Below are 23,757 nucleotides of genomic sequence, written 5' to 3'. Positions count from 1 at the left end.
TGCCAACAGTTCACATTACCTCCCAATGGTTAAGAACCATAATCCCAATATCATTTTGAATTCTATCACACATACAGTTGGAAATGTTATTGCATGATTACAGTGTTCCTTTCCCTCTGCACAGTTATTGTATTTATGCATTTTGCACATGAATTGGAAGAGAAGTTGAGCACCATGTACAATTACACCGCTGTTCAAAAACAGAGTTAGAAGAACCAAATCTATTTGGTACAATGGAGGCGTACAAGCAACTTGTAGTGTAAGCGCTGCTTGAAATGATACCTGTCTATCACAAAAACACAACACAGAAGTCATATGATGGAAATCTCTTTGCTTCTGCTCTCCAAAGCAGGGCACAGGATGAATTCTGATTCATTGTTGTTCTGCGAAAATGTGCTCCACGTAGTCTTCAAACGACATCACTTACAATTTGCAACTAAGTGCGTGCTGCGAAGACATCACCTGATCAAATCTAAGCCTTGCATGTAGCTGTGCCTCTTTTCTTTTCTTTTTTTTTTAAAAATGTAAGATGTATCTCAAAATTCATTAACTGGACTGCCGAAAGCTCTTGTCGTTATTATATACTGCGGGGTGATGTTGACATAAGCGTCTCAGAACACAAAAAGAGGAGCTTGAACAAAGTTCGCCTCAAATCTAGGTGGCTAGTTGAAAAGTGAGTGTGGATAGTGTCACGCTTAGCAGCCACCCGATCTCTCTTTCCTCCCTTTAACCTGCCGAGCTGCCACGGAGGATCGCCCACTGATGGCACCTTTTATCTGCCACGGCCAGAAGAACCGCGGCTCTTCCTGTTACGAGGCAGTGGCACTTTGTCAAGCAAGACAAAGTTATCCTGGGGTCTGATACTGGTCTAGGAGTATGATTTGCATCATAAAAGCTTAAAGCAGATGACACAAAACCAGTGGTATGCAATATTAAGCTGCACAGACCTAAAAAAAAAACTAAAAGAAAATACCTTAAAGCACCTGAATTTTTCTCAAATCTGCAACAATTCACAACTGGAAAAACCACGATACTCCGCGCTGATCGTCCCTGAGGTCTGTGCATCACAGATTTCATTCCTGCAGGGGAGCAAAGATTATTACAATATTCAGATTACCGAGCAGAGGAAATTAATTGGACTAATTAACATACAAGTAAATGATGATACCGTTAACACATTTCATTAACTCTAACTGTCATTCTATGTTCCTGGTGCACTTGGTATTGCATTACAATGAATTGGATTCATTAAATTATGCAAATGAAAGGAACGACAAAATGAACGAGTCCTTTTGAACATTATGGACCACATTTTCAAACTCAAATTGACTAAGAGTCAAAAAGCATGTGCTTTCCACTCAGATTTACCAGATAAAGCTTTTCATAGACTACCACTTTAATTATGTTCACAGGCACTAAAACCAGGTAGGCTATAATATGTAACCAACTCCCTGATTCTGCAGACTTGAGTCTAATGTTATAGAACAAAATAGAAACACTACCTAATTAGCAAAATGTCCCATTTAGTGGACGAGTTAAAGATAGTGATGCGGCACGTGTCAGATCCGAGGTTAATCAAAATATTAATAAATTAGCGTCAGGAAATGGCGTGCACATTTTGAAGTCGGAGGCAGAGCAGCTGTTACGTCTCGTGCCTCTCTGCAGGGTTTGTTCAAAGTCACGAGACAGCAGTTGGTTCTCCAGCAGCAGAATATGTTCCTGACATTTCTGTGTGACATTAACTTGCGGTTAATTGTGGGGTCTGCACTTCTCATTGGCCTCGGAGACTTCTGTCTTCATCTTAGCTGCAGCTACACGGGGAAGGTCAAGGGGTCAAACGTACCTCCCGTCCTCATCCCTTGGCTGTAGTGACATCTACTGGACTACTAACCCACAGTATGCGCTTTGCAAAGAGCTGATGCGTCTTTGGGGGAAAAGAAAAAAAATCAAACTGGTCTCACGTTTAGTCGTTTTAGTATTAAATATCAAACTGCCCTCAGACAGCAGACATGGTACAACCAAGATACATTAAAAAAAATGAAGAAATCAAAAAATAAAGAGCATTCAAGTATAACAGAAACATTTATATTGATGCTATATTGACATATTTATACAGAAGACTGGAGTGAGGATAAACCTTCAGTGTTTAGCACAGAATATGAAGATTCTTCTTCATGCGTTTCTTGCTATTTGACTCAGATGGCATTTTAATCTCTCTTGAAGAGGAAGGTCTCAAAATAGGGGAAAAAACTAAAGAATAAATATGAAACAAGTAAATTTAATGTTCAGTGTGTATGTGTATTCAATTTAATAGTTAAGCAGTTTGGGAGGTGGCAGTAGAAGAAAGAAATAAGAGACATAAATGGATAACCCACTACAGGGGAATGTAACATGCAGATAAAGAAATACAACACGAGAAGAAAAAAAAAAAGCAATGCACATTTACTGACAGTGGGTATAACAGACAGTTTGCTGGGAAACATACAAAATATTTTTATACAAAATCTGAACAAGATTAAAGTGTTGAGAGCAGTGACGTTTAAAAGAGTACCACTTTTTAGTAATACAGACATTTTTCAAGTGCGCGATAGGACCGATAGAGCCAGATCCTGGTGAAAACTTCCTAACATGAACAGGTGGGTGCTATGAAAAGAGAAATTATAATATAAAGCACAGCTGACATGATAGGATCAAATAGGTAACATGATGACAGCTTCATTGGCCTCAGCTTTTCCGTCCATCAAAAACAAAAACAAATGTTCCCACAACATCCCGCTATGGCCCGAGAAGCTACAGGGGTAATTTACCTTTACTTACATCACACAGTCACGAGTCACCCTGAGTTTGGTTTTCAATTTGGCAATTACCTCCAGAAAAATGGCTTTTTTTTCTTAATATTACAACATATTTTCATTTGGAAATCCTCCAAAAAGGATTTTTTTTTCTTTTTTCTACAAACCCCCCCAAAAAACACATGAATTACATATGATGGAGCCATTTGAAATGTTCTGAACCTTCAATGGCGCAAACGCGTCGTTTATGTAAAGCCCAATATAAATGGCTCTTCAGTCAAAATATTTCATATGCAAATAATGTGTATCATATCAAGAGTAAATGTTAAGAGGGATTAAAATACAAAAAAATTTGATTGTTTTTCCATTTTCACCTGCAAAATGTAGCAGGCTTGAGGAAACTCATTAAAAAGCGAGGAAGGAGGGCTTTGCAAGCAGACTGGAAGGAAACAAGAATGCATAATAATAACAATAATAATTTAAAAAATGTAAAATTTGCATGGGCATAAACAATAACTTTGTTTCAGCTGGATAAAATTAGCTCTGCTGTGAGATTTAGTCTTTGCACACAGGAATATTGGGGGGGGGGGGGGGGGGGGGGGGGGCTTGCCTATTATGAAGGACATCATCAAAATACACCATCAACAAAAGGTGAGGAGAGAAGAAACTGCTCAACTTACCAATCATTTTCATGAAAATCACATTATTAACAAATAAGTAAATTTTAAAAGAAAGTGGAATCCTACATTTTTCAACTACACAATATTGTACAAAATAAGGCATTTCCTTGTGTGTTTACTGCAATGTCTTTTTCCACCTTTGCTTGTTTTCTCTCAGTATGCGCTGAGGATGGACACGGACTGACTATTTCTGTGTTAAAATATATATATTTATATATTTATAATTTTAGTTTTTTTCCTTCAAAACGTGAATAAAAATGCAGGTAGGAGTATACAGTATGAGGGAGGTCGCAGAAGTTCATAAGCGGAGTGTAAATCACTCCATGACTTCGCTGGCCGCTACTGTGGTGACGAGCTGGAGTGGGATCTCTGCGTTGGCTAGGATGTCCTGGGCGTTGCTGGAGCCCTGCTGGATGTTGGTGAGGATGAGGGTGGCGCCTGCCGTGGTGATGATACTGTCTGAGGACCCTGCGGATTCCATCGAGGCCACCACGGCGCTGCCAGAGTTCACGCCTTTTTTGTTCTGATGAGTTTTAATGTGCTTCGCCAGGTGGTCGCTCCGCATGAAGCGCTTGGAACATTCTGGGCAGACAAACTTCTTCTCTCCTGCCAGAGAGAGAGAGAGGAAACAGTTTCAAAGATAGTTTGATGCTGAATTCATTTGGAGAGGGTTAAGCATGTCGTCTATCACCAGATCACAAGAAGTTAAAAAAAAAAGTGCCAAGCAAAGTTCAAATTGATTGATCCATGAATAGATGGAACACACAAAAATAACAAAAGGCAGAACTGCCAGCGACATGCACATTCTTAATAGTTTTATTGTGTGCTGTTACTGAACGCTGTATGACCTGGGTCCAATGTTTAATCTGAATTAGTTTCCTAAAGCCAGTCTGTCACTGACAGAAATGACAAATTGACGCTATACAGCTGATTACAATTATTACCAATTAGAAGCCTACAATCATCGAACATCCTCTTGAAATGTTAACTGTGAATGCTAACTGTTCATATCCTGCAGCTGACAGCGTAATAAAAGGCTACTTTAGCCCGTCTTGTCAGAGGCCTCGCTCTGCCAGCGATATGCAAAGATAACAGTATGACCAAGTGGTGATATTGCTATCAAAGGCCTGTCCTGCCATTAACGTTGTGGCAGTAGATTTATCTGGAATTCTCATACATACACTCATACTTCCTGCATTTCATGAATCATGACTAAAAATCAAAACAATAAACATTCAGCTCACTATTGTTGTAAAGTTTCACTGTTGTTAACAGATCCTTCAACTGCAGGACAAACTGTTTAAAGCACATTTTAAGATTCCCTCCAAGCCAGTGAATCTAGCTATGTGTGTTTTTCTCACAATGGTCTTCAATCCTAACCTGACATTTTAAATCCAGAGGGGGACAAACGCTGTTATTTCTTAGGTGACTCACGCTTTGCAGGGCACAAATTAACACATTTTACTGATTTTATGGATGTTTTCCTGATGTGCAAACATCAAGGGAGCAAAAAAAAGGGCACCTGTGTGTGTTCTCCTGTGCCTCTGCAGCTCATCGCTGCGTGTGAACCTCTTCCCACAGAACATCCAGCTGCAAACAAAAGGTCGCTCCCCTGAATGCCAGCGCAGGTGTGCTCGCAGGTGCGATGTCTTTCCGTATACTTTCCCACAGCCCGCGATGTGGCAGATGTGCTGCTTCTTTTTCCCCATGCTAGATCCTCTGCGAAACACAGGCACTGACATTAAAGATACTGATACATAGATGAGAGAAACAAAAGAAACAAAGGTCAAGATTACTCACCTGCCACCCGACTCTCTGCAATTAGGGCAGGTACATGCCACTCTGCGCAGCCTCTTGCCCTCTTGGCCAAGCTGATCCTCCTCATCCACCAGTCTGACTCGGAGGTGGGACAGATCGCTCGTGTTCAGGGTAGAATCAGTGCTAAGCTGCCATTCTCCAGAGTCTGGCTCTTCCTTGATCTGAATATCTAAAAATTAATATTAACAGTCTTCAGTTATAACTGGCCAAAAAGCCTGAACAGTGAGAGCTGCTTTGTAACTGTGTGTGATTGACAGCAAGGCAGCAGACTTAATGTATCAGTGAGAATTCTGATGACTAATTAAGCGTACCCTGTGGACTTTTTGGCCCACATGAGTGACAGAAAATGGGTGGATGGACTTTGCTACAATCAGAAATTTCATCACAATGTTATGACAGCAATAATTACATATAAAGTTGAAACACAAAGACGTTTTGAGGACGTAAACAATGAGTGTTGATGAGACTAAGCAGACTACGTTCACTGGCCACTTTATTAGGTCCACCTGTTTAACTGCTCTTTAATGGAAACACATGGGGGCAAATCAGTGCATTTAGGCATGCAGACCGCCTTGTATTAAAAGTTCAGGCTGCTGCTGCTGGTGTAATGGTGTGGGCCATATTTTCTTGGCACACTTTGGGCCACGTTGTACCAACTGAGCATTGTTTAAACAACACACCCTACAGGAGGATTTTTGCTGACTATGTCCAGGATAATTTGCTAATCTCAAACCGGTTTCTTGAACATGACAATGAGCTCTTGGTACTCAAATGTCCTACACAAGTCACCAGATCTCAGCCCAATACAGCACCTCTGGGAATGGAAAATTCACATTATGATGTGAAATCTGCCGAAACTGTTGGATGCTATCATGTCAATATGGACCAGAGCGGTCATTGGAGAAAACGCACTGGTGTAATTGTTTAATGTTATTCCTGTGTCCCCATAAACACGACGATGTTTCACGTGCACAACTTTAGGATCTTGAAACAAAAGCATCTAAATGGAATCCAGCCATTACCAACGTTGATATTTCCAAGTGTGCTTTTAAGCAACAACTCATAATCTAAAAGTTACATGGATTATTATATAAATATATTATGAATAAATAAGTAAAACAAATACAAAGACGTCACTGGATTGTCTACTCCGAGCACCAAGAACAAATTCCACTGACCTTCATTGCATTAGTATAATTAGTAACTGAATACATTATAGCAATTTACAAGTAATTTGCACATGGAAGACCTTTCTGGAAGCTGCTAAACGGGCTAGATTTAAAAGTAAATATGCAAGAAACTTAAAGAGAATTAGAATATAATTATGGGATGTAAAATAATGAAAGAGCATTTTGACTTTAAAACCTTTAAAAAGAGCCTCGGACAGTCTAACATGTGTTTTAAGTTCCATTGCTGATTAGACCTTTACTCGTAGGTGGGTTCGACTACATTAAAAATTGTCAGAGAGCAAAAAAGTTCACGCACTAATAACAACAGCAAAGGTCTAATTTGTCCCACTCTGAAAAGATGCATTTAAGCTAACATAAAAAGGAGATAAATACCAATAAGGTACATGTACAGATGCCACAAAAGGACAAATTGGTCAAAATCTTTCTTCTCCCGAGTGTATTGTGACAATATGAAGAGCTACTATACCTGCAGGGTGATCGGTGTCTCCTTCCTGCTGGGCCACTGAATTGACTGTGACTGTCTGCAGGTTGGGGATCTGTCCTGTGCTGATGTTACCCAGGGACAGGGTCTGGACTGGAGCAAGAGTTATCTGCTGGGGTGGTGTGGTGGGCAGCTGGAGATTCTGGAGGTTCTGCACTCCTTGCACTTGAAAGGTCTGCCACTGTATCTGACCTGATGGCGTAACTGTCTGAGCTTGGATGATGAAGGTTCCCGGGTTGATCAGTTGCACATTTTGCAGACTCTGCCCACCTGCCGCCACTGACTGCACCACCTGTCCGTTGGTGGTCTGAACAGGAACCTGCTGCAGCTGGATGATTGGCTGAGCTGATGACGCATGGACATTTAGCTCCTGATTTTGCTGGACGAAGCCTTCTTGGAGACCAGAACTTGAGTTGGCTTGCTCCGTAGCCACTGATGGTAATGAAGTGTTCTGGGTTAGCAGACCTGCTTCGCTTGCTGTAACGTGTAGAGAGGAAGACGTTGGCACAAATATCTCAGGATTTGCATTCGAGTCATTTACTGGTAGTGTCTGTGAGAGGTGGTCATCTGTCTTAGCCAGACTCTCAGAGCCATCCACAGGCTGACTTGCCATAATTAGCTGGCCATCAGCAGTGACCCCTGTTGCTATAGTTTGAGCACCAGACAAGCCAAGGGAGTCCAAGTCTACGCTGTTAACAGGAACAAAGGTAATGTTCCCGGGCAAACCCACAGGCACATTAGTAACAACCTGGCCCTGGTTGTTGAAGGTGGAGCTGCCAATAGAAACCCCCTGGATCTGCTGGATGTTAGCAGTCTGTGAAATGAGGTTCTGGTTGTTGTTAAGGATGTTTGCAGTTGATGTCACACTGAGACTCTGGCTACCATCAGGCAAGATCTGAATGTGTCCCGTAGCATCCTGAGTCAGGGTTGGTCCTTCCACACTGGCCGTGGAGAAGCTCAGCTGTCCATCTGCTGTTTGAATCTGAGGAATTACTTGGTACTGAATGTTAGGCACTGAATTGGCAGAGGAGTCGTCCGTTCCTGACGTCACAAAGATTGGCTGACCCTGTAAGTTCTGGATAGGAAGAACATACTGCCCATTTGACGTTAATATCCCTTGACTTTGGATCTGTACTATTCCAGACTCATCTTTTGCTGCTGTTGTGGGGGTTAACACCTCCCATTTCTCTGTCCCAGTAAGCTGCGTAGATGGATGTGAGATCTGAGAAAGAAAACAAATCACATAAAATAAAACACATTTAAAAAGTAGATTCAGAACTCTAGTTATATTCATCTTTTAAGGTACAAAGATGACTGTATGAAAATAAAAACCTGCATTTGCTAAATGACCAAAATTCTTTTGTTTGGCTGAAATTTAGAGGTCTGTCTGCCATTCCTATTCATGCTAATGTAACTAAGCTGATTCCCTTTGTCTTTTATTAGCACTGTAGCATTGACTCCAATAATAGATGATATACTGGCATCTAACTATTACTTTTCTAGTCTTAGTGACCACTCAAAGCTCTCTACATTCATACAACACTTCAAGCACTTTATTTCCCTCACATCCACCGCCAATTTAGAATCACTGATTACCTAAGAAGACTGAAGCTGACACATGTGTAGGAAACCCACACAGGCACAGGGAGAACACGCAAACGCCACAGCTGACTAGGAGAGTCGAACCACAAACCTCGAAGATGCAAGCGCTAGTCAATCTACCCAATGTTATCAGTGTCCTGCATCGATGCTATATGGACAACACACCTAACTAGGGATGGGTATCGAAACCCGGTTCTTGTTGAGAACCGGTTCTCACTGTTTCAATTCCTTGGAATTATTTGCCATTTTTGCAAACGATTCTCTTATCGATTCCAGTCGCCCCGAATGACGTCACCACGTTGCGGAGCGTCGCTTACCTGGCCGGAAACACGGTGCGTAAGCGGCTCAAATGCTCAAAAGTTTGGTTATACTTTACGAGAACGGATGACAACAGGGCAACTTGCAATACTTGCAAAGTAGATATTTCATTTAAGGGAGGAAACACTACGAATATGCAAAAGCATTTGCTCACAAAACACGCGATGACCATAAATGAATGTCGTGTTTTTAATTCCGCTCCGGACTCGTGAATCTCAACCCAGCAGCAGTGGCAACACGTCCTCTGCACGTCCTCTCCCGTTAATGCGGCAGGTAAATAATCAACTAACAGTGCATATTATGTTAGCGCGATCTGCCTTATTACAAAACCTGCCATTACTGTGCATTTAGGTGACCATGATGAGACAGACAGAGTCTGGCTGGCTCAGATGCTGGCAGTTCTCGCTGCAGTCTACCGGTAGCGTCTCCTTTCAGGCCAGGATAGACGAATGTCACCGAGCAGTGACTAAGTTTGTGGTCAAAGGTTTGCACCCATTTGCCACAGCAGATGCCCCCGATTTCACTTTGGTAAGTGAATGTGTTTAATTGTAGGCAGGGACATTACTGGATATTCTTGTGTAATTGCTACAGAATAATTTATGTTAAACTTTGTTATTGCTACAGGAGAATATTTATTTTATTATTTTACATTTACATTTTTTTTCCTGGGGACCCTGTGACACCCCATTGAAGAGCCGTAGGCTGTGGATCTCTTAAGATCTCACTGTTGGGTTTGTAAGGCCATGTTACTCCAAAATTTCTATCTTGTTCAAAGAGAAGATATAAAACACAGTTCTAAGCTAATCGACTTTAGTGTTCTCCTTTTTTAAAAAGAAGAATCGATAAGAGAATCAATAAAGAATCGAATCATTAAACAGAATCGAAAATGGAATCGGAATCGTTAAAATCTTATCAATACCCATCCCTACACCTAACTGTACTTGGTTGTCTTATTTCATTGTTTGATCCACGCCAGGTTTTTCCACTACAGTTCAATTGAGTGAATGGGCATGTCGTTGTTTGTGTTGACTGCATCAAACATCTCTTATATGAGATTTTCTCATCCGAGCTGTAACGAGCTGAGGTTGTATTTATAATACATTGTCTCTGCTGGATTTGTTTTTAAAGTGAATGCATGGAATTGGTGCACGCCTTGCTTCAAGCAGACATGGCTGATTCTCAGCAGTGTTTTGGTCACATTTGTTTTTAATAAAAGAAATATTGAGCAATACTATGCATAATACATCAATAACCTCGGACCAGCTAGAAACAGAAACCGAACATAGCGAAACAACTTTCTCTTATGAAAATATGAAAACCAAAAACTGCAAACTTACTTCACAGACACAAATTTCAGAGCTCATACTGATATCATCAAAGAATAAATGAAATTGAGCAACAAAAATACATGCAGGCTTGTATGTCTATTTCAGTTAAGTCTTCAGTACTGACCTAACAAAACAAGAACCTGAAATCCTGACCGAGTGATGGAAGTAAATTAAACAGACATTTACAGAAAAATTAAAACACTAAAGCTTATTAAAACTAATGTCTATCAGCTCATCTTAAGGTGTTGGAGAGCTTTTTCTCTGATTGATTGATGTTGAAGTTTCATTAACAACAGATTAAAGTGTAAAACAACAGGCTAAGATGAGAGACTGAAAACTACATTGAAAAATGGACGGCCTGTCTTTATCCCGTTGTAAAACAGAAGCTATAGTCAACCTTAGTTTAACACAGGAATAGTTTAAAAAAACAAACCTTGTTTCCTAAACACTTTAACTTGACCTTGGGCTGTGAAGGTGAATTTGCAATGACTTACAAAAAGACAACCATTATGCTAAATGTGATCAAACTACCCTTACATTAGGCTACAGTAAAAGGAGAGGTATTAAAATAGCCTTTTAGATAATCTGCCACTGCTCGAGCTCATTTATGAATTAAAAATATTATCTAACTAAATACATCTCATGTCCCTTTATTTGTCATGTTGATCAATTGTTTTAATAAATGTGCAGATGTTGCCAGTGTATCTTATGTTTAAAATTATTAAGCAGATAATTATTTTGCCATTTAATACACCAAACCAACATCTTCTTCCCCAGTACCAGTTCTTATATCAAAACTCAGGAATCGTGGAATTTATTTTTCAGCTTGGAAAAATAACAAAAGGCATGAAATGGAATAAAAACTGAGTTAGCATTAGTATAACTGATGGCTTACATGGAGCAGGAAAAAGAGATTGACTCTGCTCATCAAGGTAATGATAAGTAAAATCCTGATGTTGAATTCTCCCATGATGAATATGGGAATAAGATGTTTTTGTATTATTAACTTTGCGAATAAAAGACATTGACACAGAATTGGTATCAGTTTCCTCTGTCTGACTGTGTACATTGCAATATTATACTATAGACTATGAACCTGCCATGATATATCAGTGAGCCATGGGTAAAATGGGTACAAATCCTTTTCAGGAATCAGGAAGGGCATAGGTCTAAACCAAACCAAAACAAATCCCTGTCAAATAAAACAAGTGGCGTGACCCATTGTGAATTAGGGAGTATTTAGTTTACTTAATTCAGTTTATAACTACAAATACGTCAAACAAATGTCTGTTTATTGATTCAAAGCTGGACTTTGAAGCAAATGGTGGAGCTGTTTGTAAAAAAGGGCACCAGAGCCTGTCATGTTTGAGATGGCTTGCTCACTTCCACAACGATAAAACCATAATTTGATTGTGCTTTTATTGGCTCTGTTTTAGCCCGTACCCTGATGCTATGGTTTGGATATTGAGTCGTAAAGAACTCAAACTGTTAAATGGTCTAAGAGCCTGATTGGTGAGCCACAGCTGAACCCAACATCCCAGTACACACGATGGTTACGCTGGTTGGTTGGTTTAGTTTTACTCAACGACTTGCACCCTTTGCATATCGTGTTTCAGTTTCCTCCTTCTAGACGAAGGTTTCAGGCCTAAAGAGCAGCTTTGTTCCAGCAGCTATTAGTCACATAAACAAATCATAGCTTTGATACAAATTTTCCCCCCCTAATCTTTTCTACGATTATCTGTTGTTTGTATTGAAAATACACATGTAGGGATGGGTAACTGACTACTGCCGACCAAATCTACCTAAGAGGACAAATGAAGTAACCCGAACCTGCTTATTTACTGTCCAACCAACAGTTTTGCTCAGGTGTGACCAAAACCTTTCCTTCTGCTAAAATAGAATCAGATATAGCAGAGGTGCTGGCTCACTACATCAGACAGTACTGCTGTCCACCTCTGAATATAGTGACCCAACCTCAGTGTAGGTTGGGTCAGCATGTCTAGCAGGTCGAAGGGTGATGACCAAGTCTCTGGCTCAAAAGGGGCAGGTTTAAAAGGAATAAAGTGTGTGGACATCAGTCTGAACCGCACAGAAAATGTGACTGATGCTAAGAAGTGAATGTACTGGTTAAATGGCTGTCTTGTTCAGTGCCCCTCAGACAAAACCGTGGACACCACCTAAAAAATAAGGCTTGGGTCTGAATGGAGTCTGTCCCATCAAATCTAGCGAAGGAGGCGGGATTTGTAAGCAGCTTGGGAGGAAGTGTTGCTTGAGAAGTTCAAATCAGGGTACAATAATAACCCCCACCTGGTTTCAAATATGTAATGCAAACTCTCTTGTTACTAAAACCGCAGGCAAGACCTATGACGAGAACCACGATACAGTAGAAAAATCTTACCTGATTGCCCCTGCCTTCCTCCTGCTGCAAAAAGTCGCTCTTACTGCTGTCCACGTCTAAGGCAGCCATATCATCCGCTTTCATTGGCTGTTCTGGGGCTGTGAAGTGAAAAACATTTACTGTGGGAACAGCCGAAGCTAACGTTAGCTAAACAAACCTGTGACTCACACCCACGTTAAAGTACAGTTAGCCACTAAACCGACAACTACATCCGCTGTTACTAATATCACAAACCTCCATTTAACGGGGCTGTAGCACTGATTAGTTAAATGAAGGCTAAACAGTGATGTGTCCTACACAAGCTAATCTAGACAGCTAAGCTATCGAGCCCTGCGTTAGCCGCTGCTGCCAACTTAGCCGGCGATGATTAGCACTATCACCATCGAGAATCCCCACTAGCCTGCTAGCGAGCTAATTTAGCCAGAGGATGCCCGAGATAGCTCGTTAGCATACGTGGGTGAAAAATAATGGATATTACGTACCAGTCATTGCGTGACTTGTCCTAAAACGGAGAGTCTTGATAGTCACAAGCCACCGGACATGATCAACAGATTACACCGATTGTATACGCGTGGAAATTAGTGATAAGTGTCTGATTTTTTCTATTTTGATTGACGGGCGGTAGGTAACACAAAGGGTGGGGCCTCCGCTGTTGACTGGGAGCATTTGCGTCACATACAGGAAATCCCGCCGTTCCACATAAAATGATTGGCTGCTGGTTTGTTTTACCTTGTTATTATTTGTCAGCCGACACGTCAGTCATCCTTTGTTGGCTTCTTTTCCTGTTTGGTATGCATTTTCAGCTGGACTGTGTTGGTGGCACTGAGGGTTGTATTTACATTGTTGTTAACCCTGTTTTAGTCCAAAGCATGGCAGTCACGCTCTCTGTATGATCTTAACTATAGTTCAAGAGCTCTGTCTGCCACCTACAGCTGTTCTCCACCAGATCACCTGTTCATCAGTGATCAATAGTGAGTATTCATATCCTTTACTTTAAGTACTGTGAGTAGTAGGCAAAAATATCTCAAAAAAGCAACACACCATGCCGCAATCTAAACAAAGTAATTGACATCTATGCAAAGCCTAAGACTTTGCGACTCTTGAGAACCACGGTTACAACCACTATCCACAAACTCAGAAACCTTGGAACAGTGGTGAACCTTTCCAGGAAATTACTCTAAAATCGCATTGGTGACTCATACAGGAGGTCACAAAAGAACCTAGAACAACATCTGAAGGACAGCAAACCTGACTTGCCTGAGTCAGGTCAACTTCAGTGTTCAACAATAAGAGGGAGACTGGGCAAAAATGGTATTTATCTGAAAGTTTCAAGGAGAAAACCACGAAGACTTGTTTCACATTTGCCAAAAAAACATCTTGATGCTCCTCAAGGCAATTTTGGGAACATATTCTAGGGACTGACATTACAAAAGTTGACATTTTTGGAAGGTTTGTGTCCTGTTACACATGGCGTAAATCTAACATAGCATTTGATAAAAGCTACGGAAGCGTAGAGCTGCCACCCAGGCAAAAGAAAAATAGAGCTATATCATGTTATAACGCGAAAAGTTTATTGTTCTAACCATATACTTTTCACGTTTCAACAACATAAAATCACGTTATTACAATTGACATAATTATCACATTCATGTAATATTATATTTATATTGTAAGAACGTGAAAGTTTTTTTTGTTATAACGTGATAATTATGTACATTGTAATACGTGATATTATGTTGTTCAAATGTGAAAAGTATATTGTACTAACATGAAAAGTATATTGTTAGAACAATAAAGTTTTCAAGTTATATTGTGATATAGCTGTATTTTTCTATTGCCTGGGTGGCAGCTCTACGCTTCCGTAAAAAGCAGTCACACACGGTGGTGGTAATACGATGGTCTGGGGCTGCTTTGCAGTTTCAGGACCTGGAACACTTGTCGTAATTGATGGAACCATGAATTTTGCTCTCTACCAGAAAATCCGGAAGGAGAATTTCCAACCATCAGTTTGTGCCATGAAGTACAATACACTTGGGTTATGCAACAGGACAATGACCGGAAACACACCAGCAAGTTCACCTCTTATTAAAAAGAAATGGGACACAGATAAAATATTACAAACTGTAATCTGAAAAGTAACTACAACTGTTTGACAAATGTAGTGAAGTGAAACTTGCAATATTCCTCTCCCTGTTAAAGAAGGAAGATTTTATAAAGTTGCTTAAAAAGGGTGTACTAAAACCATATTTGTTACGTCCCAATGTGGCTAATGTTCTGTCATTTGTCACAGATCATGGGACCACAGGTCCTGCAGATCAGCCTACCATTTTGCAAGAAAACATTAGAGATGGCTGCTGTGAAGTCACACATTTAGAAGCAATCGAGCTAATGCAAATATCAGGTGTTTGGGTTTCTTTTCATTAGTTTCAGCGACCATGTACAAAATACACGAATCGCATGGTTTGTATCCGATTTAGCTACCAGTTAATTTCCATCTGCAGTTTCCGGGCAGATAAAAAACAGTAAGATGCAGTTAAAATCAGTCAGCAAAGCACACAGACAAATATTTCCCTGCTCACACATTTATGCACATACACACATATAAGGACCCATGGAAATAAAAGATGAACAACACAAGTATCAAAATGTTAATCAATCAAAAAGTGACTCTAATTTAATCGACCAAACCACTATTATCTTTGCTGGTGCCATAACTTAGGAATATAATATTTTTGTGTGTACAAGGTTTTTAATTTCTCATCATGCAAAGTAACAAAAGGGTGGATTTTGACTAAAAACTCAGTTAGTGGCCTGCTGGGACTGAACTAATACAACTGATGGTTTGTACTGAGTCAGAATGCTAGATTAGCTTATACATATTTTAAAATTTAGGGAAGAGATTTACTCTACTCTTTAAGGCGATGATATGTGAAATTCCGATTCTGAATTCTCCCACGATGCATATGGAAATAGGAAGTTTTTGTGTCATTTACTTGGGGATAAAACACATTTGAGACAGAATCTGAGGTTGTATTTGACTGGATTTCTTCCCCTCCGTCTGATTGTGCGTATTACAACATTGTGAAAGTGCATTGAAATGAGAGTCTGCATGCTATTGTATCTGCTCTGTGGCTGTGATGCTATCAGGACCCCACTTCTCAGTATTATTTGTGGTGTGTCAGTTCCTCACAGTGCGCGACTGCAGTGAGGCTATTTCTCCCAACCTTCAATTCAAACTTGGCCCATTACAGCCAGACTACAAAAGCACTTTCCGTGTACTCAGGAGCTCACGGCAGTGAATGGTGGATATTTCCAATCACTCTGCTGTCAATCCAAATGTCAGGTAAACACAGGCCAATGGAAACAGCTTTAGAAAAACCTTGCAGCTACGTCTGTCTTACTCCAGGAGACCTTGGAAACGTATCAACAATTTCTACAGACCTCGAAGTTAAAGGGAAGAGTCAAATATCCTAAAAACAACACAAATGCAACACTCTGGTGGATGCAGTGGCCTACAAGAGGCAGGTTACTGCTCTTGTGTTTGTCTTTAAACCTGTGAGTATTCTCTAGAGCCATAGCTACAAACAAAGGAAATTAGATTGTATTGACAGATCTTGTATGCACCTCATGAGATGAATCTGAAATCTGCAGAGCAGTTACCCAGTGGACGTTTCATTTTGTCTGTAAAAGTTCAGTGTAGCATGGGCAGAAATGACCTTTTAACTAGGACCTTTAAAATACTATGCAAATGCAATGTTTTATTAATAAACTCTATGAAATTATAGTTGAAAGTCTATAAAAGCAAAGCAGTCTGTTGCAATGCAAAAACTTCTCTGCAGCAGCTTCTAGGAGTGGACATTGCTTATGTGGCACATAGTAGAAATAAGAAAGATAACTGAGTGAGTCCACAATGGCTCTGAGTGTTTCGTATTAACATATTGACAGTTGTTTTCATGAAGGCCAGTCCAAGAGAGAGTGACCCCACGGAGAGAAACTGCCCTACTGGGGGCACTGTAAATGGGTCCAGAGAGAGAAAATTGAAACTGGTGCAGAATGAAGAAGTGTGGATGGAATATCAAATGTGTGTCAGACACAACTATGAAGCACCTGAGACAGGAACAATCATACCGTTCTTTGTCAGAGGCGCTTTATACAATGAGGGCTGAGGTCAAACGTAGCTACTAGAAAACTGTTTATGATATTCTTATTGTGGAAGTTCAACATCCTGTCAACACAGAGGATGTGTGGATGCATTTCCCATTCGGGATCACAATCGAACCTATGAATTTTATTTAAACATATAAGGATAGACGGTTCTTTGATAGTAGATTGCATGGCACAAAAGCAAAGGTTAAACAATGACCAGCAGGCACAAAGGTGGAAAGTATGAAAAGACATACATTTACAAACATAAACAGCAGCTAGACAACCAGCAGTGCGGTAAACAGCGGAGCAAGGGTGCAGCACAGAGTGCAGCAACGTGGTATAAGTTTCTCAGATACACATTATGTGTCATTGTGGAGTAGATTCAACCTGACAGCATAACCGAAAAGTCACCATTGTTTAACAGAGTAAAAACATTTTATTGAGAAGAATGAAGTATAAGTAGCAGAAAAGCCAAAATGCAGCGTTTCCATATGAGGACACAACGTCTCAGGAGGTTAAACTCGGTGGCCACAGTTACAGCTACACAATTAATTGTAATGCAGTTCCATATTTTTGCATAGTAAATAATGCCTGGCATTATGCTCAGTAATGACAAAATAGAGGACACAAAACACCTAGTCCAGTGCAACACCTTTACTTGTCACCTTTATATATCAACTATAAGATTATAATTATGGATTTTAAACTATTAGTAATTATAGTTTCAGAGCTGGTGCTCTGAATTGCAATAGATTTTGCAGGTGTGTGTAATTAAGAGGCCAGTATATATGCACAGCAGTTAGAGCAGCACGTAACAGTAAAGGTGGGAAGATGCACAGGAGTCGTTTCTTGGACATTACATAGACGATGTAGCCGTTTATTGTTTAAATGATGGTTTGCTGCATTTTGTGTGATAGTTTAAACACCTAACTTGTTATTAAGACTGCGACCATGATGGCACAGAAAGGAGATTTGTGATGTGGCAACAATAAAGAAAAAGAGAAACTAAATTCCAGAGGTTATGATTTAAATACTCTTTTCTAAGCTTCCTCTCAGCTGTTTATGGCATTCTTTTCACTCAGCACTACGTTGGACAATGTTTTATCACCCTGACTGTGGGAGCAATAAATCAAAGCATGGTAGTTCAACATGAAGGAGAGGAAACGCTTGCATGAAGTATCATATGTGAATGTAAACTTTTTTTCCCCCCTTAAAGTCCAATCCTGCTTCCGTATTACCTCCATTCAGCGTACGGCATTTGGCACACAGAGAAGTCACACAATAGCAGCAATTACAACATGGCAACATTTTTATTGTTATCCAAAATAGAGATAATTTCCTCACAGTAATAATATGATACAGCATGTTTATAATAACCATTGAATTTCCCAACACGATCCCTCGTGTGTAGTTACTGCTCTGAAAAATGCCATAGTTATTTATATGTTTATTTGTTATAACTCACACATTCCGTTTAAAAAAAGTAAATAAAAAAATCTTCAAAGCTCTTTGGTGTCCGTGTGATTTACAGCAGCAGGCCGCAGTCTGTTTTGTTGGGTGTGTGTTTTAAAGTGAGCTTTCCACTCTGTGTCCTTCTTGGTTTGATGCCACTGTGGTTTGCCTCGGGGCAGAGTGGCACCACTTGATTGATGGTGCTGACGGCACATTTGTACCAGCAGAGATTCTGTCACATTTCTGGGCTCGTTTCATGAGCCCTGCCGGGCAGTTTTTACAGTCCTACCTATGTCACCCGGTAATGTTTACGGATACTTTAACACGCGTTTGTTTTTGCTATTAACTGTGAGGTTCCATGATGTCAGGACACCCAATGACTTTATAATTCATGAATCCTTGCTTCTTCTGTGACAGCAAAATTATTGGTATCAAATCCTGAAACAGCATGTTGAGGACTTTTTCGGTCTGGTGTTTTGTTCCTATACTGCATCTGCATGATTCTAAATAGCTTTATTACTTGCCCTGAAAGGATTTATTGTCACTTTATGAAAAACAAAATACTCCATGACCCAGACCGCTGGGAACAACTCATCAATCCCCGAGCCTCAAAACTGCAGCAGATGAATAATCTTCTGTGTTGGGTTTAGGTTGGCCAACACCAATACCACCCCGAGAAGAATGCAAAAACAGTTTAGTCTCAAGCCCCCATTGTGCTCTCCAGAGGATTTGTATGGTTTCACTTAGAAACCAGTCAACTCAAAGCAGTCCGTCGTAAAAGCATATACTGTACGCGAGAGCTCTAAGTGTTGGTAGCAATAACATTCTTGGTCTGCTGCAAGAAATTTCAGTGATTAAAACCACTGGTTAATGGTAAAGCTACCAAGAAAAATAAGCTCAATGTTATTTGATACACATGTTGTCATCCGTCATTCTTTCTAAGTAACCACAATAAACACTATCCTATATTTTGCCACTGATCTCAAACTCTGAAAACTATAATCCACCTTATTTCCATGACAAACACTATGCTTTGTAGTGCGAGCGCAGGCTCCACTCCATAAAACATCCCATCCAAAAAACTTGGATATGCAATACTCTTTCTGAAAAATGACCATTTTTATTCAATCTTTTTGTTCCCATCAAAAAGCCATTTTTTTCTCCGCAGTCTTAATGGTTACAAGATATTCAGCAAAGCACTGCTGATCTGCAGCTCTTTGTTCGGACTCCCACGGAGAATACAATCTTACTTTGGAGCACTGCGGCTGCAGCCATACAATTCCATCAGCATAAACGCTTCACAAACACTTACACACAAAGTATAGGGGGTGAGAAAAACACTACTTCAGACAACAGGAATCGTTTTCTGGTTGTGCTTGTGGATTGTATCAACTTCTATTTTCATACCATACAGAATATACTAAAAGCTGGAGTTTTTATTTTTATTTTTGTAAAAATATGGCTTGTATGAATATTTCTTGGATTTTTGTGTGTGTGTGCAGATGTGTATTTGTTGTTCAAGGATGGGAGTAGGAAACTTTAAACATAAAAAATGTGCTATTCTTATTTTTTTGTTTTTTTTTTTGTTTTTTTTTGTTTTTTTTTAGGGACAGAGTCAAAAAGCTGGTGGCATAGTGAAAGAGAGCACATGTATAATATCATACAATAATGTCATAAAAATGATAAATGAAAGGTTAACTCAGTCTCTTTGCAAATAATCATTTAAAGTGACCATTTCTTTTGGCCAAGACACCTGCATCCAGCATGTGCCCTTCCAAAATCAGCTTCAGTTAACAGATTTAATTATAATTGTCCCCTCTATGCTACAGTCAGTGTCAGCTGTGTCTTTTAATTCTCTAATCAGCGGTCGGCAGGACCGCTATCACTATCCCCATGCAGCTTCCCACTCAATACAGACATCCCAAAACACACACAGATTGGTTTTGTCAAATGTTTTATTGAGTGTAGACATCTGGGCTACTGTAAAACATGCATTATCTGCAGAAGGGGGAGAGGAGCAGGTGGCATTGTCCCCGCTGTCAGCTGTGTCAGTGCTGGCACCCGTGATGGAGATTAATGAAGTATCTGGAGAGTAATATGCTCCTTCAAATGCTGCTACAATTTGGAGTGGGGGCCGATCCTGATCTTAAATAGCAAAGCTGTCAGAGTTTACTGAACCTGTGCCTTGGCACACGAGTGGGGGATTCAGTCCTACAGCATGGAAAACAAAAAGTGTAAAAGTGGCCAGATATAAGGCAACAAGACAGTCAGTTGTGCAAACAAACGCATTGTTCTTGCGTCACTTTTTCTTTGGTGCGTTCGGCGCGTTGAATTTAAAAAAGATGATGTCTCCATCCTCGACGATGTAGTTTCTTCCCTGCTGTCTGTATTTACCAGCTGCCTGTGGGGTTAAAAAAATAAAAAGAATCATTAAAATAATATAAAAGATTGTAAGCTGTATGCTAAGAAATAGCTAGTCTGTCATGTGGATGAACTCGAGCAGATTAAAAACTCTTTATAATTTAAATAATATTAGAAAAGATTTAACTTGAACTAAAATTACACTTGCAAATGTTCATCTACACATGCATACACACTCACACACACACGCCTGCACAGGCGCACGCACGCACACACAAGTGCACGCATGTTTTGTTTGAGGGGTGCCTGAATTCCCACTGAGTGATAATCCTCTCTTCTGCCCATTTCAGTTTCATGTGCACAAGCACAAAATGTTAATAAGTCTTTGATTATAGCACTATAAAACTTCTCAAGGAAACAAAATAAGTTCTAACATTTCTTTTGTGTACAGTAAGTGTTTGTTCTCCTTCCCGGCAAACTCAAAATAATTGACTTGAAGTGCTAATACGGACAGGTTTATGCATTCTGGTTCTGCACAGTGCACAATTAATTAGAAGAATCAATGTCCCTTTAAAGGCTCAGGAGACCATTTAATCCAAGCTCAATACCACCAGAAACACTGGATGGAGAGGGAGACAGGAAAAAAAATCAATGGCTATTTGTGATTCCTGAGTATGTATTAAACCAGACACGTCTAACTGGTTCATTTGCACTTGAAAGCAGCCATCTGGAGCAGCAAGCTTGGCTTAAGCAGATATGATTACTAATAATGTGATATCCCTGTACACTGGCCCTATTCAGACAGCCTATTCCCACAACTGGCATTAAATAGCATGGACCTTAATGCCACAGTCAGAAACGCTCCATGTTCTTCTGAGGCTCAAAAAGGGATTAGTAAGAGAGCATGCAGTAAGGACCTGACACTGAGATCTCAACCTCTGATAACAATGGCGAAACCCCCCAGAGACTTACATATTTCGCTCTCTTTTTGCAGCTTATGGAGGGTGTGGACAATACACTGCCGATGCATTAAATATCAAATATTTATTAAAAAGGACTTGAATAGCAAGGAGATTTAAATGTTTTTTTTTTTTTTGTGCTTCCTTTCCACACTGGTCCCCGTGGGCCCTTTGTGCCACCATAATTACATTAGTTGAGTCTGTAAGTGGGCACATGGAGTTGATGGTGGTGATAGGGGGATTGCGACAGCATGGCTTACAGCTGCTTCGCACAAGTGTTGCACATAAAATCAGAGTCACTTCTGCTTTAATTAACTGAGATTTAAAAGTAGATTTTTTTCTCGTTAAAGAAAATAAAGGATTGAAAAAAAGTGCACCTTTAATTTAAAAGGCATCCTACAGTGTCGATGAACTCATTATTAACCGTGTGCATTCGATAAGTTGATTGCAGTTTGCAGATTTTAAACAAATTTTCAATGTCAAAGTACAACTTGGAGCAGGAAAGAAAAGTATTGTGTTGCCTTTAGCAGTGAAATGACTTAATACACTTGATAGGTGTGTCCACAAGGTGCAGTTAAAAAGGTCAAAACAAACACTGCCCATAAAAACAGAAGACATGCAAGTCACATTTCTGTGCTGCAAACCATGAAACAGTCCTTATTTAAGGAATTTCACACTTTATTTAACTTGCCGCTTTATATCACTGTCACATGCCTACAGTGGCTTGGGGATTTGGTAACAGAGAGCTCTAAGCTAACAGCGCACTCTGTAGATCTGATCAATGCCTGGTGAGGTGAAGAAGTGCTTCCTTGGAGCGACTGCGCTGAGCCACGAGCAAGAACTACCATCAGCCAGTTAAGACACATTGTGATAAAGATATGCACAGCTGGAGCAGAATGGCAGTGTTTAGAGCCAGAATCAGCTGGCTTGTCAGGAGTGGTGCTGGAGTGTGTGCAGTAATTTCTTCCCCTGAGTAAAGGTGAAGAGCAGTTTTCAGTAGGAGCTGTGTGGCGACTGTCAGCTCCACTGATCACAGGAGACTTCCCCTCATCTCCTCTGGCACCCTGACTGCTCACCTTGACAGCACTCTCGCTGCCTTCCTCTTTAAAATCCTGGAATTTCATTACTTCCGCCATAATGAAGCCCCTCTCAAAGTCTGTGTGGATCTTCCCCGCAGCCTGTGGAGCCTTAGTTCCTTTCTGTCACAAGGAAGGAAAAGAGAGGACAAATGAATTGTTTTGGAGAAGATGGATTACAGCATGCGAGCGACACGGTGTTTGATGGGGTGATAGCGTTGTGATCACTCTGGGGGTGATTTTCAGTCGGGGGTATTCTTGCCTCAGTCCTGATTTCTGGATAGCTTTCCACTCAGTTGTGACCTGCTAGAGTAGCCTGGACACCGATAAGGACCCAGCACTGCTATCAATGCCTCCTGATTCCCATTCCGTGGTGGTATTGATTTCTGTCCAAGCAATCTTGCCTCATTGTGGGTCGCTGCTCGGCTCTCTGGTCATGACAGCAAGAAGACCCAGCATTGCAGTGAGAAGCAAGCGTGGTATAGACCCCACTGCATCAGGCCTTTACTATTGTGAGAGTTTGGTAATTCAAATTCAGCTCAACCCTTCAGTGGTATTTCACTATGTTGAATGTACTCCTGTGAGTTTTGGAGTATTATAACTTTTTACATTTACACAGCAGAGATTTGATATTAACTGGAGCTGTTTGAGATTTCAATTTACATGTAACAGTTTAATAGATGTATAAAATATGTATATATAATTTATATATTGCACTTTGAGCCCTCTCTAACACTCCAAGACAAAACTGGTGACTGACAAAATGTGCAATTTATATGCGTTGAAATAATGCTGGGTGGAAATGACAAATGACCCAAATAAGTGACGTGGCTGCTGTGCATCATTATGACTCCTGCCTGTCGACCTGCTCGCTCCCTCTCTGCTCTGCAGCTCCGTGCTCAGAAACTGTTGAGCAGTTTTAATTATGTATATAATCAGGTTGGGGTCAACATATTTCATGCCAAAAGAATGATGCGTATTTAATGACTCTAATACATTACCATCTACTTGCAATCTCATTGACGGAGTGCTTGTGAGTTTAACTACCATTAATCAGCATCAAGGTTTGTCTATCTGGAGAAAAATAGATTAAGGGAGGGATTTTTTTCATATGGTGCATTACAAGAGATCCACATTGTCCTAGTTAAGAGCTATG

General features: G+C 40.3%; 2 protein-coding genes across 2 annotated transcripts in view; both read right to left on the bottom strand.

Moving 5' to 3' along the window:
- Positions 1–3,566: 3,566 nt before the first annotated feature.
- sp3a (sp3a transcription factor) lies at positions 3,567–13,202 on the bottom strand. The gene is made up of 6 exons (XM_085374053.1): positions 13,090–13,202; positions 12,608–12,705; positions 6,947–8,183; positions 5,273–5,459; positions 4,995–5,191; positions 3,567–4,078 (listed from the first exon to the last, which is right to left on the bottom strand). The coding sequence occupies exons 1-6, from the start codon at positions 13,094–13,096 to the stop codon at positions 3,789–3,791; spliced, it is 2,016 nt and encodes a 671-aa protein (XP_085230179.1). The 5' UTR covers positions 13,097–13,202; the 3' UTR covers positions 3,567–3,788.
- A 7,231-nt stretch (positions 13,203–20,433) lies between these two features.
- The window catches only part of LOC146616210 (obg-like ATPase 1), a 44,572-nt gene continuing 41,248 nt past the window's right edge, over positions 20,434–23,757 (bottom strand). The window contains exons 10-11 of the mRNA XM_085375153.1: positions 22,602–22,724; positions 20,434–20,606 (exon numbers count right to left, since the gene is read on the bottom strand). Coding sequence (XP_085231279.1) covers positions 20,505–20,606; positions 22,602–22,724 — 225 coding nt within the window. The 3' untranslated portion in view covers positions 20,434–20,504. The remainder of the gene's footprint in view (positions 20,607–22,601; positions 22,725–23,757) is intronic.

This window comes from Diplotaxodon limnothrissa, linkage group LG16 (assembly GCF_057381915.1).
Source record: "Diplotaxodon limnothrissa isolate DT_005_m linkage group LG16, D_limnothrissa_male_GT1.1, whole genome shotgun sequence".
Taxonomy (NCBI): Eukaryota; Metazoa; Chordata; class Actinopteri; order Cichliformes; family Cichlidae; genus Diplotaxodon; species Diplotaxodon limnothrissa.
Note: the sequence above shows the minus strand (reverse complement) of the source record. Positions and strands in the feature narration are given on the sequence as shown.

Excerpts from the sequence above, each read along its gene's own strand:
- sp3a (XM_085374053.1), bottom strand. Across the intron at positions 5,460-6,946 it reads AGACACCGATCACCCTGCAG|ATATTCAGATCAAGGAAGAG; the intron begins GTATAGTAGCTC and ends ATTAATTTTTAG. Across the intron at positions 4,079-4,994 it reads GCACAGGAGAACACACACAG|GAGAGAAGAAGTTTGTCTGC; the intron begins GTGCCCTTTTTT and ends TCTCTCTGGCAG.